We start from the raw sequence: 20,192 nt of genomic DNA on the forward strand, positions 1-20,192 counted from the left end.
AAATCAGCCCCTTTACCTTAGATAATTTTACACTTGTGTTTTCCATCTGTGTGTTTAGTTAAATCATTTCTCTGCCTTAAATATGGAAAACTAAAAAGAACATTAAAAAACCAGAAACAAAACCCAGACCATAGTCCTAGCTTTAAAACAAGTAGTTCCTTGTTATTCATATTTTCAGCTCCCCAGCGAGACAGGATACTTGTCATAGGAGGCGAACAATCTCCGACTTTAAAAGCCTAACAGCTGCACTCCTCCTTTGCAACATTGTTTTCTTCCTCTCCCAGAGTACAGCATCACACAGAGTCCTTCTCCTTTCCAGCCATTTAAATCAGCATTCCTGGGAAGACTTGTGTGCTCCATTGAACATCCTTTAAATGTGATCTCAGCGCTCCATTTTATTGTTGCTATCTGCATAGTTTAAATTTGTGACGGGAAAATGCACTGTGAATAGCAATGAGCTTAGTATTCAGTTACCACAGATAAGACGTCTGCAGGGAGAACTGTACTGGTTTTGATTCTTGGAGATTCTGTTTCTGAGCTCCAATGAGACAAAATGACCATGTTTAAAAAAAAAAAAACAAAAAAACATTTTCTGAGATCAGTTTACGCATCTCTAACTGGAGTGAGTTCCCCAGAGTTTCTGAATGCAATTCCTTGGAAGCCCTAGTGACTGACAACCCCTGGAGTCTCTTTGTGGACAGGTGCCCTAATGCTCATATCCTGATTTCCTTGGAAACCCAACAACCCACTGTGTGATCCCTTTCTTTAAATCCCAGCATGCAGGAGGCTGAGGCAGGTTGATCTCTGTTTGAGAAGTCCGGTCTACACAATCAGTCCCAGGACAGCAAGAGCTATGTAGAATGACCTTATCTCAAAACAACCAATAACTTACAAAATGACATGTGTAACTTCTGCTATACAGCTGGGTCCTAAGAAGGCTGTCTGGAGACTGAACATTTCAGCATAGGCAGAGCTATACTGCCCTTTCACATCAACTACTGGTCAATATGATATTTTGATATGCAATGTTAGGAAGGGAAAATGAAAATAGCCAGCAGAGAGGGAGAAGCCACAGAGAAAATTTAATAGCCAGCTAAAACCATTCATTTGAAGCTAGAAGCCATTTTTTAATAGGAGGTAGACAATATTTAACATTCTCTAAAACGAGGATTGATTTGCTGAAATACGTAGCTCATGATATTAATAAAAAGGGTACTGATTGCACTAGCTAATAACATATGTCTAGCCTGAAAGAATCACACAGAAACTTTTTTCAGTAACAAGCAATCCTGGAAATGCCAAGCACATTAAAAACTCAGTGCCGTGGGCTGGGGAGATGGCTCAGCAGTGAAAAGCACTGGCTGCTCTTCCAGAGGTCCTGAGTTCGATTCCCAGCACCCACCTGATAGAACCAACCACTCAACTCCACTACCCTCTTCTGACACCTATAGGCACCTGGCACACAGATATTGCACACACAGACACACAGGAAGGCAAAACATTTATACACAAAACAAATGTAAAAGAAATATTATTAAGTGCCATTAACTTACACTGACTTTCTGTCCAGTATTTGTTTCATTCTAGCTACAGGCATAGCTTTAAGGATGAGTCCTGAGAATAGCTTTAAAAAACAAACAAACAAAGAAAAAAAACAACAAACAAACAAAAAAAACCCTGCAGTTTAAGTACATCATCAATATTCACTATCTTACCCATCAGCACTCTCACCAATACTCCTCATTAATCTTTTCTTTGTTCTCCTGGACTCTCTAAGAAAAATGTTATTCTGAACAAAAAATTAAAGATGGAAGAAACTAGATCTTTGAACAAAAAAATGTTGTGTCTCCCTCCTGTCTTCCCACTCAACCGTGCATGAGGACTGAGAACATTTCACAGTGACCTGGTGTCACTTTAAGGGAAGTATACTTAGAAAGAAACAGTAAGTATGAATGTTCATGTTATCTTGGTGAGACACTGAGAAGGGAGTGTGTTTTGGCTGTCCCAGGAGCGTTTAACCCTAGGGCCACTTCTGTGATTGGAGATGGTCGAACTTGCGCACTGTGGATACTGAACATGCGCACTGTGAATACTGGCACAGTGTCAGGTGGGGGATGCGGTTAAGAATCCATACAGGCCGGGCAGTGGTGGCACACGCCTTTAATTCCAGCACTCGGGAGGCAGAAGCCGGAGGATTTCTGAGTTTGAGGCCAGCCTGGTCTACAAAGTGAGTTCCAGGACAGCCAGGACTATACAGAGAAACCCTGTCTCAGAAAAAAAAAAAAAAAAGAATCCATACAGATGTGGAGAATCGGTAGCCAGTAACAGGAATCGATTTTCTTCTTGAAAGGTACATCCTTTGGACGGAAACACCAGGTAGGAGTGAATGCAAGCTGAGCAGCTAAACAGGAATAATGTGGAGCAGGTACAGACCATGTGGAGAGACTGAACAAGAAGAGAAATGTAGTCACGGCTACAGCGTCCTATAAACCAGCCTCACACAGTCTGCAGCTCCTGACTCACGCTCTTGGGGAGGGGTTATCATAACTCCTGATGAGTTCCTTACCTGCGCAGAAAGGTAAGGGCGATGAGGAGCCGGGGGTGGGGGTGGGGGTGGGGGGTGATGGCACGTGGTAGATAAGAAATGAGATGAACTATGGGGGCCTAGGATAGGATTCGGATCCTCAAAGGAAAGGTGACCACATCGGTGGGTTAGAAATCTGATAGGGCTGAAAATGTGTGAGCTGTGAGTCTCCTCGGAGGATGAGTTGGAAAAGTGCTGTTCAGACAAGATGCCATGCACGGTAACTATAGGAGAGTTGCTGCTATTTCTCATAAGCTCTAGGGAACCGCTTTTTTCCCTTAAGACAAAGTTTCTCTGTGTTGCCCTGGCTGTCCTGGAACTCATTTGTAGACCAGGCTGGTCTCGAACTCAGAGATCCGACTGCCTCTGGGATAAAAGGCTTAAGCCATCACTGCCCAGCCTAGGGCACTATTAAACAAGTACAAACTAAGTAGCCAGAAAGACTGCTCAAGATGCTTGCTGCCAAGCTCAATGACCTGAGTTCAATTCCTGGAAAAGGTATGATGGAAGCAACTAACCAATTACAGCATGATCTCCACATAGCACCATAGCACACTCACTCCTACACATGTAGGCACACACACGGTAAGGAAATGTAACTTTTAAAAATAAAACTATGAAGTAGCACAAAGGGACTGTCTTTCCTTTGTGTGTGACATACAGAACATACAGACATGCCACGTGAGAAGCAGCCATTGCCTTGGGCTGAGGAGAGTCTTAAGCAAGAAATAAATGGATGTAAGAGCTATCTATCCATCAAGCTGAGGTCTGGTCAGGAGGCATCTTTAACATTAAAAAAAAAAAAAAAAGTCCCTAGTCTGTGAAAGGTGTGGTCATGTACAAGGTGTCTCCCTAGAATTCTGTGAGCTTTCTGTGGGATGACAGAGCTTCCCTGCGTGCTGGGGGGACAACGACACGGCAGCATAGTGTAGTTGAGACACAAGCATGAAGACACTGAATCGGAAGTGGTGGTTTATTTTCAAGTTCCGACAAAGCTAAGAGTCTTGACAGTGTATGCCCACAGAAATGGAAGGGAAACCTACACTGTGCTCTGAAAAAGGAGAAAGTTTTGCACACCATTGACCCCAGTGGAATGTCAGCTCTGGGATCGTGGAAGATCCAGGAACAATGGAATTCTGGATGGTCTTACTAAGAAGATGCCCAGCTTGCACTAACAGCCAGTCACTTTCTGGTCTTTTAAGAAGAGATTATAGAAGCAAATCGACTTTAAAATCATTGCTGTTTTACATATACACCGGTGTTTAAACTCATCCACACATCAAAAACTGGAAGGCAATCACAATTTGTATGTCTGCAATAATAATCTTTTGGCTCCAGGCTCCCTCTACTGACTCCAAAATAATAAATAAACATTTCGCCGGCATCCCCCTGATGAAACTCAACCACATATGAAAGCCAAGGCAAACAAGCTTGTGCAGTAACACAGGGTGTCCTCAGCTGGGGAACCAGGGAGTTCAACATCTGAAGAAACGTCAAGATGTAAACTAATTTGCAAAGTACCCGTATAGGCAGAACTATATTCAATTGCCACTATTGAACCAATTCTTAACCACAAATGACAACTTCATGTGGTTTGACTTAATTTTTCAATTGTCAAAGAGAGCATGGTGTCACCTGAATCACATGGTGTCACCTGAATCACAGGTGTATACAAGTATGTTGCCAACGGTGCTTATTGGGGTCAGCAAAAACTCTCTGTAATGAAACTCTCTAACAGCAATAATCAATCCACATGTTTCTTAGCTAAAACTAACCACGGGATGTGTTAAGTGCCATACAGGAGTGTGTAGATGATAATTTTGTTGAGAAGAAGTATGCCTTAGGTTAGGGTAAAGATACAAAGCGTCTCACATGAGAAGGTAAATGAAAGCAATGCTCAGCAGCCCCCTGTTTACAAGGGGGAAGCTGGAAATTAAAGAGCATCCTTAGTGCTTTGGCTGTGAGAAGAGGAAGTAGGGTAATTTGCATAGACTTCAAACAATCTCACAACTATTGAGCAAACCAGCAAATCCTGGAAAGAATTAGAGCGAAAAGCCAAAGTCAATACACTTCAAACCGCCTTGGTGTTTCCCAGCAACTAGCAAGAAAGCATCTTGTGCTGGTTCACACTTTGCACAAAATAAATATTGAGTCCGTTGTTGGTCCTCTTCCAAAAAGTTAATATTTTACAGTTTGGAATTTTAGTTTAAGACTGCCTTTGAAGCTCAAAGAATGCCTTTTTGAAGTTATGTTTTCATGGACCTAGGAATCTGGTCTGAGAATGAAAGATGTCATCAAAGATTTATTTACAAAGATGGCCATCAAAACCTCTCTCTCTCTCTCTCTCTCTCTCTCTCTCTCTCTCTCTCTCTCTCTCTTCTCTCCTGAGACAGGGTTGTGTTTCACAGGTTGTGTTTCGAGACAGGGTTTCTCTGTGTAGCCCTTTCTGTCCTGGAACTCACTTTGTAAGATCAGGCTGCCCTTGAACTCACAGAGCCTCTACCTGCCTCTTCTAGCCGAGGGCTGGGTCTGAAGGAGTGCACTAACACAGCGCAGAACCTTATTTCTCACAGTTACTGTTTAGCTCTTGCACAGCATGCCTCATTCTCAGCTCCCAACAAAGATGTTCAGAAACAGTGAACTGGCAGAAGAAAAGTTAGAAATTTGCAAATCAGGGACTGTCTGAGCAGATTAAGTGAGTTGTAATTGATATCACATATTTGCCATTAAGATATTTTGAACATTGGGAAACATTTAAGAGAAAATGGTAAACAAAAATAAATAAATAAACAAGAGAGCCGACAACAGCGACCATCAAATACAAAAGTCAGTAAGTAAACTGTGCCCCGAAGTAAAAGTTAATATGTGCACAAAAGAGGGCTAGTCATAAAGAATAGAGCTGATGACAGAGGTTCTTACTGGGCAGCAGAATCCTGGGTAGTTTACATTTTTCTGGTGGTTTTTGGGATATTGTAAATTGTGTCGTGGGAGTGTATCAGTAACCCTGGGTTTTCGTTTGTGAGAGAGCTTGCTTGTTTTTTCATTGCTCAGCATTAAGCCCAGGGCTGTAGTATGCTAGGCAGTTACTTCCCCTCCACCTACATTCCAATCCCTGTAATAGCTTTATACTCACAAAACACCAAATGTTATTTAAACACATTTTTGTATCATGCTCTGCTAACATTTAGATCTATAATATAAAATAATTACCCAATAATTAAATAAATAATTAAAAATCATGGAGATGGGGCTCGGATTGTCGCTCAGTAGGAGACTGCTTGCCTAAGGTATACAAAGTCAGGGATCCAATCCCTAGGACCATCCAAAAAACCATAAGTAGCTGCTATGGAGGGATGTAGCTGTAGCGTTTGCAGGAGCATTTCCTTTCCCTTCTTTTTTTTTGTTTTTGTTTTGTTTGTTTGTTTGTTTGTTTTTTGAGACAGGGTTTCTCTGTGTAGCCCTGGCTGTCCTGGAACTCACACTGTAGACCAGACTGGCCTCTCTGCCTCCTGAGTGCTGGGACTAAAGGCGTGTGCCACGACCTCCAGGCTTCTTTTGACTTCTTTAGAAGAACTCCTCACTAGGGAGATCCTTTAGATAAACTTATTCAGTGTCTAAATGCACAGGTCAGAGCTTAACTTTGCTTTATATTTGAGCATTGTGTCAAAAGCCAACTTCTGCATATAGGTTATAGAGATTGGTGAATTATTTCTGATGTTATGCAAATGAAGACGAAATTTAATGCTTTTTCATCAAAGTGAAATATAACGACCATTGTAGAGTTGACTAAGCATTGGGCCAGGTACTCTGCTGGGATGACCTTAGTTCTTATTGTTACCCTGAAAGTTGGCTATTTTCTTTAGATGCAGAATGGATGCTATTACCAGAGTCACTTGTCAGATGTCATTTAGTCTGTAAAGAGTTTCTCTCTGTGTGTTGTAAGAAATAGGAACCATAGACACACCTTGAAAATCCTGCAGTGTGTAAACTGGTTTGGGCTCATCCTTTTCGACGTAGGGGGCAGAAATAGTCTAATCAGGTCAGTTTGATACTGTCTTACACTTCCTTCCAGAGGGACAATGTGTGCAACAAAGGGGCCATTATCTACTGAGCAATACCAAGCAAATTTAACAAAACTGAGGTTTTAAAACATAATCAAGAAATACACTTTCCCGCCGGGCATGGTGGTGCACACACCTTTAGTCCCAGCAATAGCAGAAGTCCGGGTTTGCTGGGCCCTCATCAGACATGGCCTGCAGTTGTCAATGATTTCATTGATTTTCCTTAAACTTTCATTCTAGCTTTTTTCCCTCAATGCTTTCCTATCATCCACGACTCAAGAGATTTTGAGAGTGCCTGGAAAGATGAACCAGAGAATTTAAAAACAATGGAAACTTTCTGTACTTTGGTTTCAGAATGACTTCGCTGGTTCTATTTTTATAATAATGTCAAAATTGAATCAGTTTTTCTATACATTAAAACGTACATATTTTCGCCATCAGATAAAATGCATGTCCCCAGAGGGCCCTTAAGATGGTGATTATCTCTCTTATATTCTGGCCACTAGGTGAAATTCGAATGCAGATTTGATTCCAACAGACGGGTCCCCTTCAAAACTCGTTGCCTAGCAACAAGTTCTCTGTGTCCAAGGAGAGAGGTTACCCATTTTCCCCCTAGAAGATAAGCTTGAGAGACCATTGAAATTTTCTACCAGGGTGCTCTCCCACCCTCTTTTGTGACCGAAGCAGTGAAGCATAAGACCTCTAACGGGCTGAGGTGCTTCAGTAGCAGCCCGGGCACAAAAGGGAACCCAGACTTGGCCCGGGCTGGGTGGGAAAGGCGAGTCTGGTTCTAAACACCTGAACCGGATCCCTAGGAGAACTGATGTCGTGATCCCCAGGAAACCCATAATCTTCTAGGGGCGATCGCAGGTGCAGGGGATTTTTGCTCATTCAGATCCAGAGGCACCCAGCCCTCCCAACTCAAGGCATCTTTTCTTCCACAAGTTGTAACCCCCAATGAGGCCACCTCGCCCCTTTCCCTCCGCCACCTAGAGTCAGGATCAGGTATGGACACCGACCTTCCAGTCCCCCTGTCTCCGGCCTTTCTCAAAGTAACCAGGATACGTGGTCAAGCCTGCCCCAGGGTGTGCGCCCCCAACTTGCCCCGCAGCGCGACTCCCAGTTCCTCCGGACGCTGGGCCACCCGCGCCGCCCGCTCCGCCCTTCGCGTGGTCCCAGCAGCCGGAACAGTTCCCGCCCCGCCCCCGCCCCGCGCTCTGCGCCCCGCCCCGGGCCCGCCGCGCTCCGCCCCGCTCGCCCCTCCGCTGCGTCGGGCTGTCCAGTCGCTGGGCAGCTCCCGTGTTTCCCGGGGCTCCTGCCGCAGCCCGTCCGGTCTCCATGGCAACGCGGCGTCGCAGGCTCGCAGCTCGGAACCCACCGCCAGTGTGGAGCGGGGCTGGCCTTCCTGGTCTGCCCTTCGAGGAAACAACTTGGCAGGGCGGCCAGAGGGTAAGCAGCACTGTGGTGACTGTGTAATTTCCCCGCACCCTCGGGAGTGGCGGGTCCCAGCCCGCACCTCGGACAACACCTAATCCTAAAAATTTACCTACCACTCCAGGTTGGGCCTCTGGAACCCCACGGCTGTCGAAGTACCGCCTGAGAAGGTAGGATGCTCTGCTGAGAGGAGGAAAAGTGCCTGTTTAGGGGTATCTCACCCTACCGCCAAAATGAAAACCTTCACGTCCTATCCTAGCGCCTCCAGCTCCACCCCGTTGTTCGCGATTCCTTTACTTTTTCAAACAACTTAATGGTTTATGGGGATGAGCACCCCCCAGGCATTCTCTCTACTTCTTTGGCTCTGTGAACGTTGGCCCCCCTGGATCTCCCAGGAGAAAGGTTCGCACTACGAACTGCCCCTAAATCCAATCTGGATGACTTGGAATATCCAAAAATTAAGATTTTGACTTTTGACTCCTTGAACTACTCTGCACCACACCCAATAGCATTTAAATGATAAGTAGCACGGTGACACCGGTACTGTAGGTGACTTACTTGCTGAGTCTGTTTGTTATCCCAAGATCTTTGCTTTTTAAAAGGAGATATGAAAAAATACTTTACTTTGTTTCATTCTCCTAAAAACCAAAGTCAATGGCTCCCGAATCCGTATGTATATGTATGTATGTATGTATGTATGTATGCATGTTATGTTACTAGGGTTTGGGGGTTTGTTTTGGTCTCCAGAAAACAACATCAGTAGAAATGATCTCTGTTGAGTTTCCAGAGTTAAATCCTAACACTCTAGGGATTCCCGCTGCACCCTCTCTACCATTCTGGTCTCTCGCTCCTGCCCTGCAGTGAAACTGCGTGTACCTTAGCTGTGCTCCCAGTTTCGGTGTCCAAGCAGTCCCAAGTTCCATAAGAACTGCCGAGCGCACAGTTCAGGACTCTCCTTACAAGGCCAAGCGATGGGTACAGACAGCATCAGGAGGAGCTGAGTTTACTCCTATTCCCAGTTAAGTTCTCTTGTTATGGTATGCTCATCTGTACAGGAGTCACAGGCTACGTGATTGGTTGACTCAAAATTACAAGATCTGTGGAAGTTTGAACACAGGCTGCCTCCAACAAGCTATCGTCCTGTCAAGGAGGAAAAACACTGTCTATATTTTAAGTATTTATGGGTATAAGTGATGTGCTGTAGAAAATTTTAATTTTAATCTGTGGCTTTTAAACCACCTTTGTTTTTTCAGACAAAACACATACCCAGCCTTTATATTTCTAATAAGCCTTAATCAGCACTAGAGCTGGGCAGATATCTCCCCTCTATGTTATTAAAAATTATTTTCTGAAATTATTTTCTATCAATAACCCCAAGTTATTTACTGTGTTTTTATCTGGGCTGCTCTTAACTCTAATTGGCCAACTCTCAGGGTCATGTTTATTTTGACTCTTAACCCATTGCGTCTTCCTCCTCCTTCCTCCCGGCTTCTCCCTCTCTTCATGGTCTCCCCCAACCCCCAGACTGGGAACATCAAGCACCACCTATGTCTCTTCTACCCAGCTACAGGCTGTGGGCATCTTTATTCACCAATCAGAAATAACTTGGGGGCAAGGTCAAATGGTGTCATTTGGATTTGGGTTTATTTGCAGGCTTTTTTGTCTCTGGGACAGCCAAGTCTTGAAGACCCACACTTAGCATTATAGTACATACCAGCAGACCAAACCTCAACATTTTTTTTTGCCTAATTAAAAAGGTTTTAAAAATATGAATTGAATATAATTATAATTATGAAAATTATAAGGTCTGATATATATTTATAACATCCAGTCTATTATATTTGGCAATTTAGATAGAGTACTTTTTATCATTTATCTTATTTTGGTGAGTTAGAATATTGTATATTAATTATTTATTTTTTAACCTGTATTATCATTTTAAAAACATTTCTTAAACCTAGAACTTTTTTTTATTTTAAACAACCTAAGTTTAGTTGTGAGATTATAGTTATTTAGTCATTAATCCCATCAGAAATTTGAGAAGGAATAAATATTATTTGAGTATGTAGGAAGTGTAGGAATACAGTTTTTAAAAATTATAGAAAGGGCAGATAGCTTATCACTGGGACAGTCTCCAATATTTTTTATAATGTTGGAGCAGCTGTCTTTAGCCTTTTAGCCCAGAATATTTGACAGACTAAGTGGAGCAGGAATTATGAAGGACTAGCTTACACTGTCTTGGCAGAGTAGTTTATTATTTTGTGTGTCTGTCCTTTTTGGACAGCATTTTGTGTGTAGATAAAGTTAGTACCTTTTTATTTATTTATTTATTTTTGGTCCAGTGGCTAGCCTGCCACAATTGAAGTGACTATGTAGGTTGTTGATGTTTATCATCTTTTTTGAAGTGAAATGGGGTTACTGTTAGAAGCAAATTTGTCTCACAGTCAAAAAGATTTTTTTAAATAATTTTTTAAATGTCATATTTTGTGGATCTTTGATACTTTCGAAGACCATTTGTCTATTTATAGTCTATTTGAACCAGTAAACACAGTCTGTTTTTAGCCATTTATTAAATATATAACCCAGGATATATATTTTTGTGATAATTTAGAGTAGTATCTAATATGACTATGAGTTTGATTTATTGACTGTAACTTGTATTATTTAATTATTTTAAACAATTTGTAATAGTAGTTATCAAAAGGATTAGGATTAAGCCTTATATTTTAAAATGGGTTTTATAGGCATAATGTCTAAGAGTAACAAAACTAATCTTAAACTTTGTATTAATAAAGATTTATATCAATGAAAACCTTAAGCCTGTACCAATATATAAAACTTTGTATTAATATAACAAAATATAACCTTAATTTTGTATTAACATATAAAGATTTTTATTAATGTAAGATTATGACTATAAAATGGTTTTTATGGTTTTTTTGTGACAGGATTATTTTGTTTTGGTTTGGTTTTGTCCTAGAATTCATTCTGTAAATCAGGCAGGACTTGAACTCAGAGATCTGCCTGTCTCTGTCTCCCAAATGTTGAGATTAAAGGCATGTGCCACCACTGTTTGGCCTCAGACTCATAAGAAACCTATCTGTCCTTGCCTTTGTCTTCCAAGTATTGAGATCAAAGGCCTGGATTTATTTATTTATCTATGTGTACTTGAAAACATTTTAATTTTGATTTCTTTCTCCCTTTGGAGATTAATACCTCTGTGGATAAATATACTTATACCCCCTTTCTCTTTATATAAACTAATGTCCTTCTTTTATTTAACTTTTTTTAAATTCCCTTCTACTTACTGTATAAGCATATTTTCAAGCTATCATATATGTGTCATGTGCTAGGACAAGAAGTCCCGGTATACCCCTGGAGAACACGTTAAAGGAAACCAGTTGCTTAAGGTAGCGTAACATCTTAATTTATTTATTTTTATAATTTTTTTGACTGTGGGAGGCATGCAGCCTTGCTTTTTGTTCTCTGGGCAGCAGGATTTTGTCAGCTTCATTGCAAAGCAGCGTCTGTGTGCAATTAAGTTGCCTCTCTGAGGCAGTGTAGAGAAGCATTTGGGAAGACCAAGGCTGGAGTTTGAGCCTGTCGCTTGGGGTATTGGTTTGGTTTGGGGGGGGGGAGTGCACTGTGTCTGTCTGGGGTGCAAACCCCAGAATCATGTGTGCCAAATCAACATGTATTTTAGTCCTAGTTCTGAACCCTGTGTGGTTTTGGGAAAAAACCAACTTTGTTAAGAAACCAGGTTTCCACAGTTTTAAAGGGACAGCATGTGTCTTTTATTTGGGAATCTGAAATTAATTTTTTTCCCACATGGGAGAGGTCTTTTGAGAGAGGGACAAAGACAACAGGGGGAAAGAGAGAAAGACAAGAGAAAAAAGGGAAATTAATTTTTAAGTGAGTTTTTGACCCATCTTGAACACCAATATGTTGTACAAATTTTTAATTTTAACCTGAGATTTTTATCCCGCCTTTAACCATTAGTTTTCAAACAAAACACATACCCAGCCTTTATATTTCTAATAAGCCTTAATCAGCACTAGAGCTGGGCAGATATCTTCCCTCTATGTTATTAAAAATTATTTTTTATCAATAACCCCAAGTTATTATTTACTGTGTTTTTATCTGGGCTGCTCTTAACTCTAATTGGCCAGCCCTCAGGGCCATATTTATTTTGTCTCTTACCCCATTGTGTCTTCCTCCTCCTTCCTCCCTTCTTCTCCCTCTCTTCATGGTCTCCCCAACCCCCCAGGAGGCCGGGAACATCAAGTACAATCCAGCTCTGCCCAGCTATAGGCTATAGCCATCATTATTCACCAATCAGAAATAACTGTGGGGCAAGGTCAAATGGTATCACTTGGGACTACAGGTAGACTTTCTTGGGCCCACACTTAGCATTATAATACATAGCAGTAGAGTAATGAACAATCATTTTATATGCATTTGAGGCTGTACAGTAAAACGTGCCTGGGTTGTGCTCTGCTACACACACCCACACCTACACACCCCTATCCCCTCACCACAGTTGCTATCTGTCAATTCAATTCATCCATTCTCTGCCAGTCAGACCATAAGGTTGCTTATAAAAACAAATACAATAAAAGAGTAGCATAGCTCCATAAATACAATGAAGAAAAATATCATGTCTTTCATTATTAGAGGAGAAACCTAATTAAGACTATTTGGAAATCTAAATATTCAGTGTTAGCAACTCATTTGATAAAAGCCTGTTTGGACTTTGCAGCCCAGGTAGAACCTGAGTGACCCCACTGGCTGCTGGGTAGTGGCATATGCCTGGTGGGGGGTGTGTATGTGGGATAATCCTCCATCAGTTTTGGAAACTAAATCTTCTAAATCTAGTCTTCTAAATGGGATGTTTGCTGTCAGTTCGAGTTCACCACAGGTCACAGGCTCAAGTCCTGCACGTGGCTAGTGGGTGCCATGTTGAGCAGCTGAACTCGAGTTTATATATGTTATGTTCTCTGTTTCTTTTCAGTTCTACTCTTTCAACAAGTGCTTACTGAGCATTAGCTCATGTGGTATGGAGTGCACTAGGCCCTAGAAGTAGGCAAATGCATGAATTCTCTTCTCTCACAAAACTCCATCTAGTGAGAAGACAAAGAATAAGTTAATGAAACTATGATGAACTCATTTGGAAGACCTCAAGACCTCCATTTCTCTTTTGTCTTTCTAATTCTCTTCTTCTTCCTCCCCCTCATCCCCCCTCCTTCCCCTCCCCCTCCTCCTTCTTTAGTGTTAGTATTTAGCATAGGTTGGCCTAGCACTCATGGTCAAGCCTACTGGGATTGTTGGCATAAACCACCAGCCCTAACCATGCAGAGGAGCTTGCTTGTTTGGTGGTGCTGGGACCCAGTCCAGGCAGTACCCGATGACATGATGCTTTTAAACTGAGGTAGGATACACACTTATAACCAAGGAACAATTTCTCTCTCCCTGTCTCTCTTCCTCCCTCATGCTGAAGACTGAACACAGGATCTTGCATATGCTAAGCAAATTACCTACTACTGACCATTTTTGTTTCAGATAGATGCAAAGTTGTCCAGGCTAGCCTTAAACTTGACTAGGTAGTTCAGACTGTCCTAGAATTTGCAGTCCTCCTGTCTCAGCCCTCCTGTAGTTATAGGTACTTTGATACTACACTAGGCTAAGAACCAGTTTCTTTTCTCAAGATCCTTCCTCTGTGGTTGTGGTCATTCCTGAATTCTCTAGCCACTTCTCCATAGTGGGGATGTGTATTAGTATGTCTTCCCATCTGCCTCTTGGATGTTATGAACCATGATTCTATCCTTGGGCTTCTCTTGTTCTACACAGATGATGCAGTCCAACTCAACTCTGTTTCCAGACTTAGACAGCGAATCACCAACTGATCTTCTTGCCTCTGTTGTCTCTCAGATTTACCCTCCACCAAATTTTTAGGATCAATTTAATCTTCTGGTCTTGTTCAAAGCCTTGACTTTGGTTTGCACTGTGCAGTAGTTACATCCCTGACTCCTTAGCATGTGGCAATTAATGGCACTAATATTTCATTCCCACATACATTTCTAACTTCCCCTGCAGACATTCTCTCGCTCTGAACTGAACAGTTGCTATTGCTACCTGACTGTGGCCCCAATTTGGACAACTGTCACCTTCACAGTGAAGCTCAACTCAGAGGCATCCTATGGGAGAAGATCTAACCTTATAATGCTACAAGCTTATGGTTGGGATTCTTTCCATGTATTCAAAGTTGGCAGGTAGTTTTAACACTTCTCACTTGACATGGCCAGAGGCTATGCTAATTCTGTTATCAAAGTTCTTATCACAGGATACTAGGAATGAGAGAGAGAAAAAGAACCATAATAGTCAAGGTTTCTTTTGGTTTAATTGACAAAAACAAAATCCTCAACTCAGATTTGTTTCAGGTGAAAAATGAGAAATTAACTGTCTAGCCCATGGTAGGGACAGAGATTGAGTGGATCAGGGACTCAGATGTCATTAGAAATGTATGTGCCTCTTGTATTTGTGTTCATTCTATCTCCTTATTTCTCTCTCTCTCCCTTCTGCTCCCTCTTGTTCTCACTCTTTCTCCCTCCAACAACCTCTCCTCTCTCCTTATTTTTCATCCTGGAGTTCTAGACTCACATGATCCTAACTTTATGACAGTCCTACTTGGAAAGCTTCTGGGAAAGATTGTGACAAGTTAAGCTTGGGTCACAGACACATGACTAGGTCTGTCACTGTTAGCTTATGAATTCACAGTGAATGTCCCAGTTAGAGTCATTATTGCTGTGATGAAACACCATGACTGTGATGGTCTGTAGATGCTCGGCCCAGAGAGTGGCACTGCTGGAAGGTGTGGCCCTGTTGGAGTAGGTGTGTCACTGTGGGCATGGGCTTTAAGACCCTTATCCTAGCTGCCTGGAAGCCAGTATTCTGCTTGCAGTCTTCAGATGAAGATGTAGAACTCTTAGTTCCTCCTGCACCATGCCTGCCTGGATGCTGCCATGTTCCTGCCTTAATGATAATGGACTGAATCTCTGAACCTGTAAGCCGGCCCCAATTAAAATGTCCTTATAAGAGTTGCCTTGGTCATGGTATCTGTTCACAGCAGTAAAACCCTAACTAAGACAATGACCAAAGCAATTTGGGGAGGAAAGGGGTTTATTACACTTCCATATCACAGTCCATCCCCAAGGTTAGTCAGGGCTGGAACTCAAATGGGGCAGGAACCTGGAGACAGGATCTGATGCTGGAAGGGTGCTGCTTACTGGCTTGCTCCTCATGGCTTGCTCACCCTGCTTTCTTATAACAAGGACCACCAGCCCAAGTCTGGCACCACCACAATGGGCTAATCACTAATCAATCACTAATCAAGAAAATACCCAACATGCTTGTCTACAGCTGGATCTTATGGAGGCATTTTCTGGGTTTAGGTTCCCTCCTCTCAGATGATTCTAGCTCATGTCCAGTTGGCATAAAACTAGCCAGCTTGGTCTGCTTGGGAATAGTTCCAGGACCTTTGTAGTTGGGCAGCTAGATCTGTCCAAAGATCTGGGGACAGACTATATTGTACATTGTTTATAGTTTCTTGTAGAAAATACAGTTAGGGAAGAAATGCAGGAAACAAAGAGAATGAGTGCCATGTTTGGATTGTGGCACTAGAGCATGGTTTAGGCACAGCTCACTAATGCTCCTCCTCCCCAGTCTTTCCACTTGTGCCTCTACTGCATGCAACCTCTTCTTGCATATCACCTCTTGTCCATGTGATCAATTGATTGCTTGATCCAGTATTCACTATTATCGCAATTTGTACAGTATAGAAAAATTACACTGAAGCCCCTCAGAAACCTTGGGTATAGCAGTCTGAAGCCTGGACAGGAGGGGAGAACCTGAGAATAACTGACTCCTAAGGAATTCAGTGTTGGGATGAGACCGGTCAAGAGGACATCTCCTTGCAAATGGTAAAAGCTGGACTGAGGACAGTCTAGGTCTCCATCAAGATGTGAGCTCTGGCTGTCCTGATTTTTCTTTCCCTACTGAAATGGGAAGAGAATGGTATGTCTGATGGTACAGTCCAAGTAAGGGTCAAGTCCAAGCCAGAGCAAGGAGATGTCCACTTGGCCTGTCTCATCCTAACCTGAATATGTAGGAAGCACAAAAACATAGCTTCGAAAACTTAAAAAAATTGTAGAGACAACTGACTATCTGGACAGTCCCCTACTACTCAAAACATCATAGCATCTGCCTTCAGCCTTCTGGTCTAGAACCATATGACAGACCTTGACATGAAGCAGGAACTAAAAAGTTTTCGCTTACCCTGTCTTGGCAGAGCTAAACTGTCTGCTATTCTGCATTGTGCGTCCTTTCCAGGATATTATTTTTTTGTCTGTAGATGAGTAGAGCAATTTTTGTCCAGTGGCCACCTTGCTATAACTGGTGCAACTCCATATGGAGGTTTTGATGCTCAATTTCTTCTTTAAACCAAGAAGGGGGTACTACTGTCAGGAACAGACATGTCTCTAGTTACATGGTCCTTAATAATGAATGAATATTGAATGTCATATTCTGTGGATTTCTGATGTTTTGAAAGACTATTTATATAAAGCATATTTGAATTGTTAAACCTTGACCATTCTTAGCCATTTCTATTTGACTCTTGTAGAAAGCACCTTAATATAATTAGATCAGAATCTAATGTAACCATGAGATTACTATCTGGCCCTTAACTTGTGTTACTTAATCATTCTAAACAGTTTGTACTAGCAGTTATTAGAAGGACTGGCTTTAAGCCCTGTATTCTTAAATGAATTGCATAGGTACAATGCCTATCTAAGAGTAACACTATTAATTCCAATTTTTGTATCAATATAATAAATTTATACCAATGAAAACCTTAAATCTGTATCAACCTACAAATTCTGTATCAATGTAAACATTACTTCAATTTGCATCAATTATGAAGATTTCTAACAATGTAAAATTGTGGCTATACAATGCTTTGCTTAAGAATGAATTTAGTAATTGATCCCATCTATTTTCTTCCTGTTCAAAATTATGACCTTTTCCAAATTATTCCTTAAAATGACAATCTATCATAATTTATAAAATAACCATAACTAGACACTGGAACCCAAGGGACTGGGATGACAACTCTCCACTTCCTCCTGCTGAATAGGGGAGACGAGAAGTTCTTTAAAGGGGTGGGGAGGTTTAGGAAAATTAGAAAATTGGTTAGACTTAAGAAAGCTAGCTTTATCATCTGTTCCCTAGTCTTAGTATGTTTAGAAGGCTTAGGACTTGACTGAAATTCTGACTGGATCCTTCTAAAAGGTTGCATGAAGCAAGTCCATCGGGAATCGGCAGCAATTTCTGAAGCTGTTCTGGAAGCAGACTCTGGACAGCCTCAGGAGGCAGGGGGCTGGAACAGCAGTCACTTTAGCATCCTGGAGGATGAATCTTGCCAAAGCTGTAATATATTATGTTCTGTAATATATAAATCTTACAATCCAAGTTTTAGTACTATTAAGATATTTGTATGTATTAAGCAAGGCGCACAGATAAATTAAAGATGAATTTTGTTCCTTCTTTGAGCAGGTGAAAGACAACCATCCTTTTATGAGTTAATGTGATCAATAACCAATTGTAATAAATCTTTTATTCATGCCATATGAAGGAGAACATGAAGAATCTTAAGGATTCCATAACCAACAAAATTTTGTTGTCCAAATTTAGCTGAAGTTTTGGCTAGAGACATTTTTATGTCTAAGCCAATTATTGGGCTATTCCCATGTCAAGGAATCAGCAGATCAAGTTACCTGTCCTGTTTGATTTTCTCAAAATTTTCTTTTCTGTAGCCAAGATCTTCAGGGGGTCTTCCCCTGTTGTCTCTGACACTTATCACTCTGGAAGGGGTCCAGGGCTTTTGCTCCTTTCCTGTCAACACAAATACAGGGCCTCTCTCCCAAGATAGCAGGTCATTGGTCCAGTAACCAGAAATCACTAAAGGTATAGAATGATTTAAATTAATAGCTTGACCTCTCTCCCAGAAGATTTTTAGTATCATAAGTACCACCAAACATATATAATCTTCATTTTGGCAATTAAAACAACTCAAAGCAATTAAAGCAATCTAAATAAATATTATCTGTTGAGGTAGTGTTCCTCCACTATCTCCCCCGTTTTTTTCCTTTCATGATTAATTTTTAATAGTGAGTTCGACGCCTAAGTTTCTACTGTCTGAGGTGGGTTAGGCTCACTATCACCTGCCTTTTAACCTACAATTTAAGATTTAAAAAAAGCCTCAATGATTTATTCATCTATGTATTTACCTTTAATTAAATTCCCTTCTACTTACCCTATAAGCATATTTCCAGGCTCTGTTTTTCTCCTACCAGGCTGAACAATCCCAGAATTCTCGTGTAGACCTTGTTCAAAAGAATCGGAGTATTTAGCCGGGCGTGGTGGCGCACGCCTTTAATCCCAGCACTTGGGAGGCAGAGGCAGGCGGATTTCTAAGTTCAAGGCCAGCCTGGTCTACAGAGTGAGTTCCAGGACAGCCAGGGCTAAACAGAGAAACCCTGTCTCGAAAAAACCAAAAAAAAAGAAAAGAAAAGAAAAGAAAGAAAGAGAATCGGAGTATTTACCCTGGCATAGGCCTTTTCAATTTTTCTTTAAAGCATTTTTTTTTTCATTTAATCTCCTTTCTATCTGTACACCTTTGTTTATCTGTCTGTGGAGGGCAGGGGGCATCTGTTGTCTGCCTCTCTGCCTTCCTCCAAGCAGCCTGCAGTCTCTGCACAGCAGGGGCTCCGGGCACCTCTGAAAGAAATGCGGTAGTGGCTCAGGCAAAATCTGTAGCCTGCTAAGAAGCCAATTCTCCCAAACTCCCAACCTAACATCATGGTGTTTGTATTCCATCGGAGAATCTCTAAATAATTTTTAATAGTGAGTTCTTGCCTACCATACAGGGACAATCTGTAGTGGTGAGTGGTTAATCCACTTCAGGCTCCCAGTGGGGCGGGCACGGTTCCTCTGCACCTGCCCGCCCAAGAGCACTAGAGTCGAGAATGAAAGACAGACAGACAGATAGACAGACAGACAGACAGACACACACACACACACACACACACACACACACACACACACACCAGCTAATTTTGATATGCCTTGACTACCTTAATGGTTGGGCACTTCCAAACCTCCCCAGGGCTAGCACACACCCCTCGAGTACTCCTGGCTTAACACCTTCTACATCTGTATCTTATCTTTGCTGCCCTGCTACCTTCTGTGCGGTGCTCCCATGGTGCTGCTTTCTCTTTACACTACATTGCTGGATGACTTCTCTCTTGCAGTTATTAGGTCTGATCTCTCTGCTTCTGAGTCATGGGAACTCTCTCCTCTCTCTCTCTCCCCCATCCCTCTCCCTCCCTCAGTCCCTTACCAGTCAAAGCCAGCTGGGGACAGGGGCCCTTAACATCTGGAGGCTCAGTGTTTGGGAGCCTAGTTGAGGCAAAGCATTGGCACCATCTCTCAACAAGAGCCATTTGAAAAGGGAGCAGTGCCAACTAATGCCTCTTTGCTTTGTTGTTCACAGTCTTAGCCCTGAGTTTTGTATTCCTGAACTTCCCAGGTATGTAGTAATAACCATTTTAAAAGTCTGGTTTGAGGCCCAGGCATAACGGTACACATCTGAAATCCCAGCCCTTGGGAGGCAGGTGGATCTTTGTGAATTCAAATCCAGTCTGCTATGTGCAGTGAGTTCTAGGTCAGACAGAGCTACAAAGTGATACCCTGTCTCGGAAACAAACAAGAAGTCTGCCATGGGATGTGGAGCCAAGTGGAGGGACAAGTGAATTGTTGATGTATGGTAGAAATAAGTGTGACCTTTTCCATAAGTAAAAATAATACAACTAAGTGACTTATCCAGATATATGAAGGACTCCATTATGAGGAAAATCAGTCCTGTAACTGAATAGCCTAGAAAGCAACACAAGTCTAGGAGAAGGGCTGGAGAGATGGCTCAGCAGTTAGGAGCACTCACTGACTGCTCTCCCAAAGGTTCCAAGTACAAATCCTACGGCCACATGGTGGCTCACAAC

The 20,192-nt window shown here is 42.0% G+C and overlaps 1 protein-coding gene across 2 annotated transcripts in view; it reads left to right on the forward strand.

Moving 5' to 3' along the window:
* Positions 1 to 7,367: 7,367 nt before the first annotated feature.
* The window catches only part of Erich2 (glutamate rich 2), a 34,351-nt gene continuing 21,526 nt past the window's right edge, over positions 7,368 to 20,192 (forward strand). Inside the window, exons 1-4 of one of the 2 annotated variants that reach the window (XM_021192202.2) lie at positions 7,368 to 8,115; positions 8,204 to 8,249; positions 11,433 to 11,489; positions 19,688 to 19,723. In XM_021192202.2, coding sequence (XP_021047861.1) covers positions 7,653 to 8,115; positions 8,204 to 8,249; positions 11,433 to 11,489; positions 19,688 to 19,723 — 602 coding nt within the window. In that variant the 5' untranslated portion in view covers positions 7,368 to 7,652. The remainder of the gene's footprint in view (positions 8,116 to 8,203; positions 8,250 to 11,432; positions 11,490 to 19,687; positions 19,724 to 20,192) is intronic. The other variant, XM_021192203.2, reaches the window with a different exon arrangement.

This window comes from Mus pahari, chromosome 3 (assembly GCF_900095145.1).
Source record: "Mus pahari chromosome 3, PAHARI_EIJ_v1.1, whole genome shotgun sequence".
In the NCBI taxonomy this organism is placed as follows: domain Eukaryota; kingdom Metazoa; phylum Chordata; class Mammalia; order Rodentia; family Muridae; genus Mus; species Mus pahari.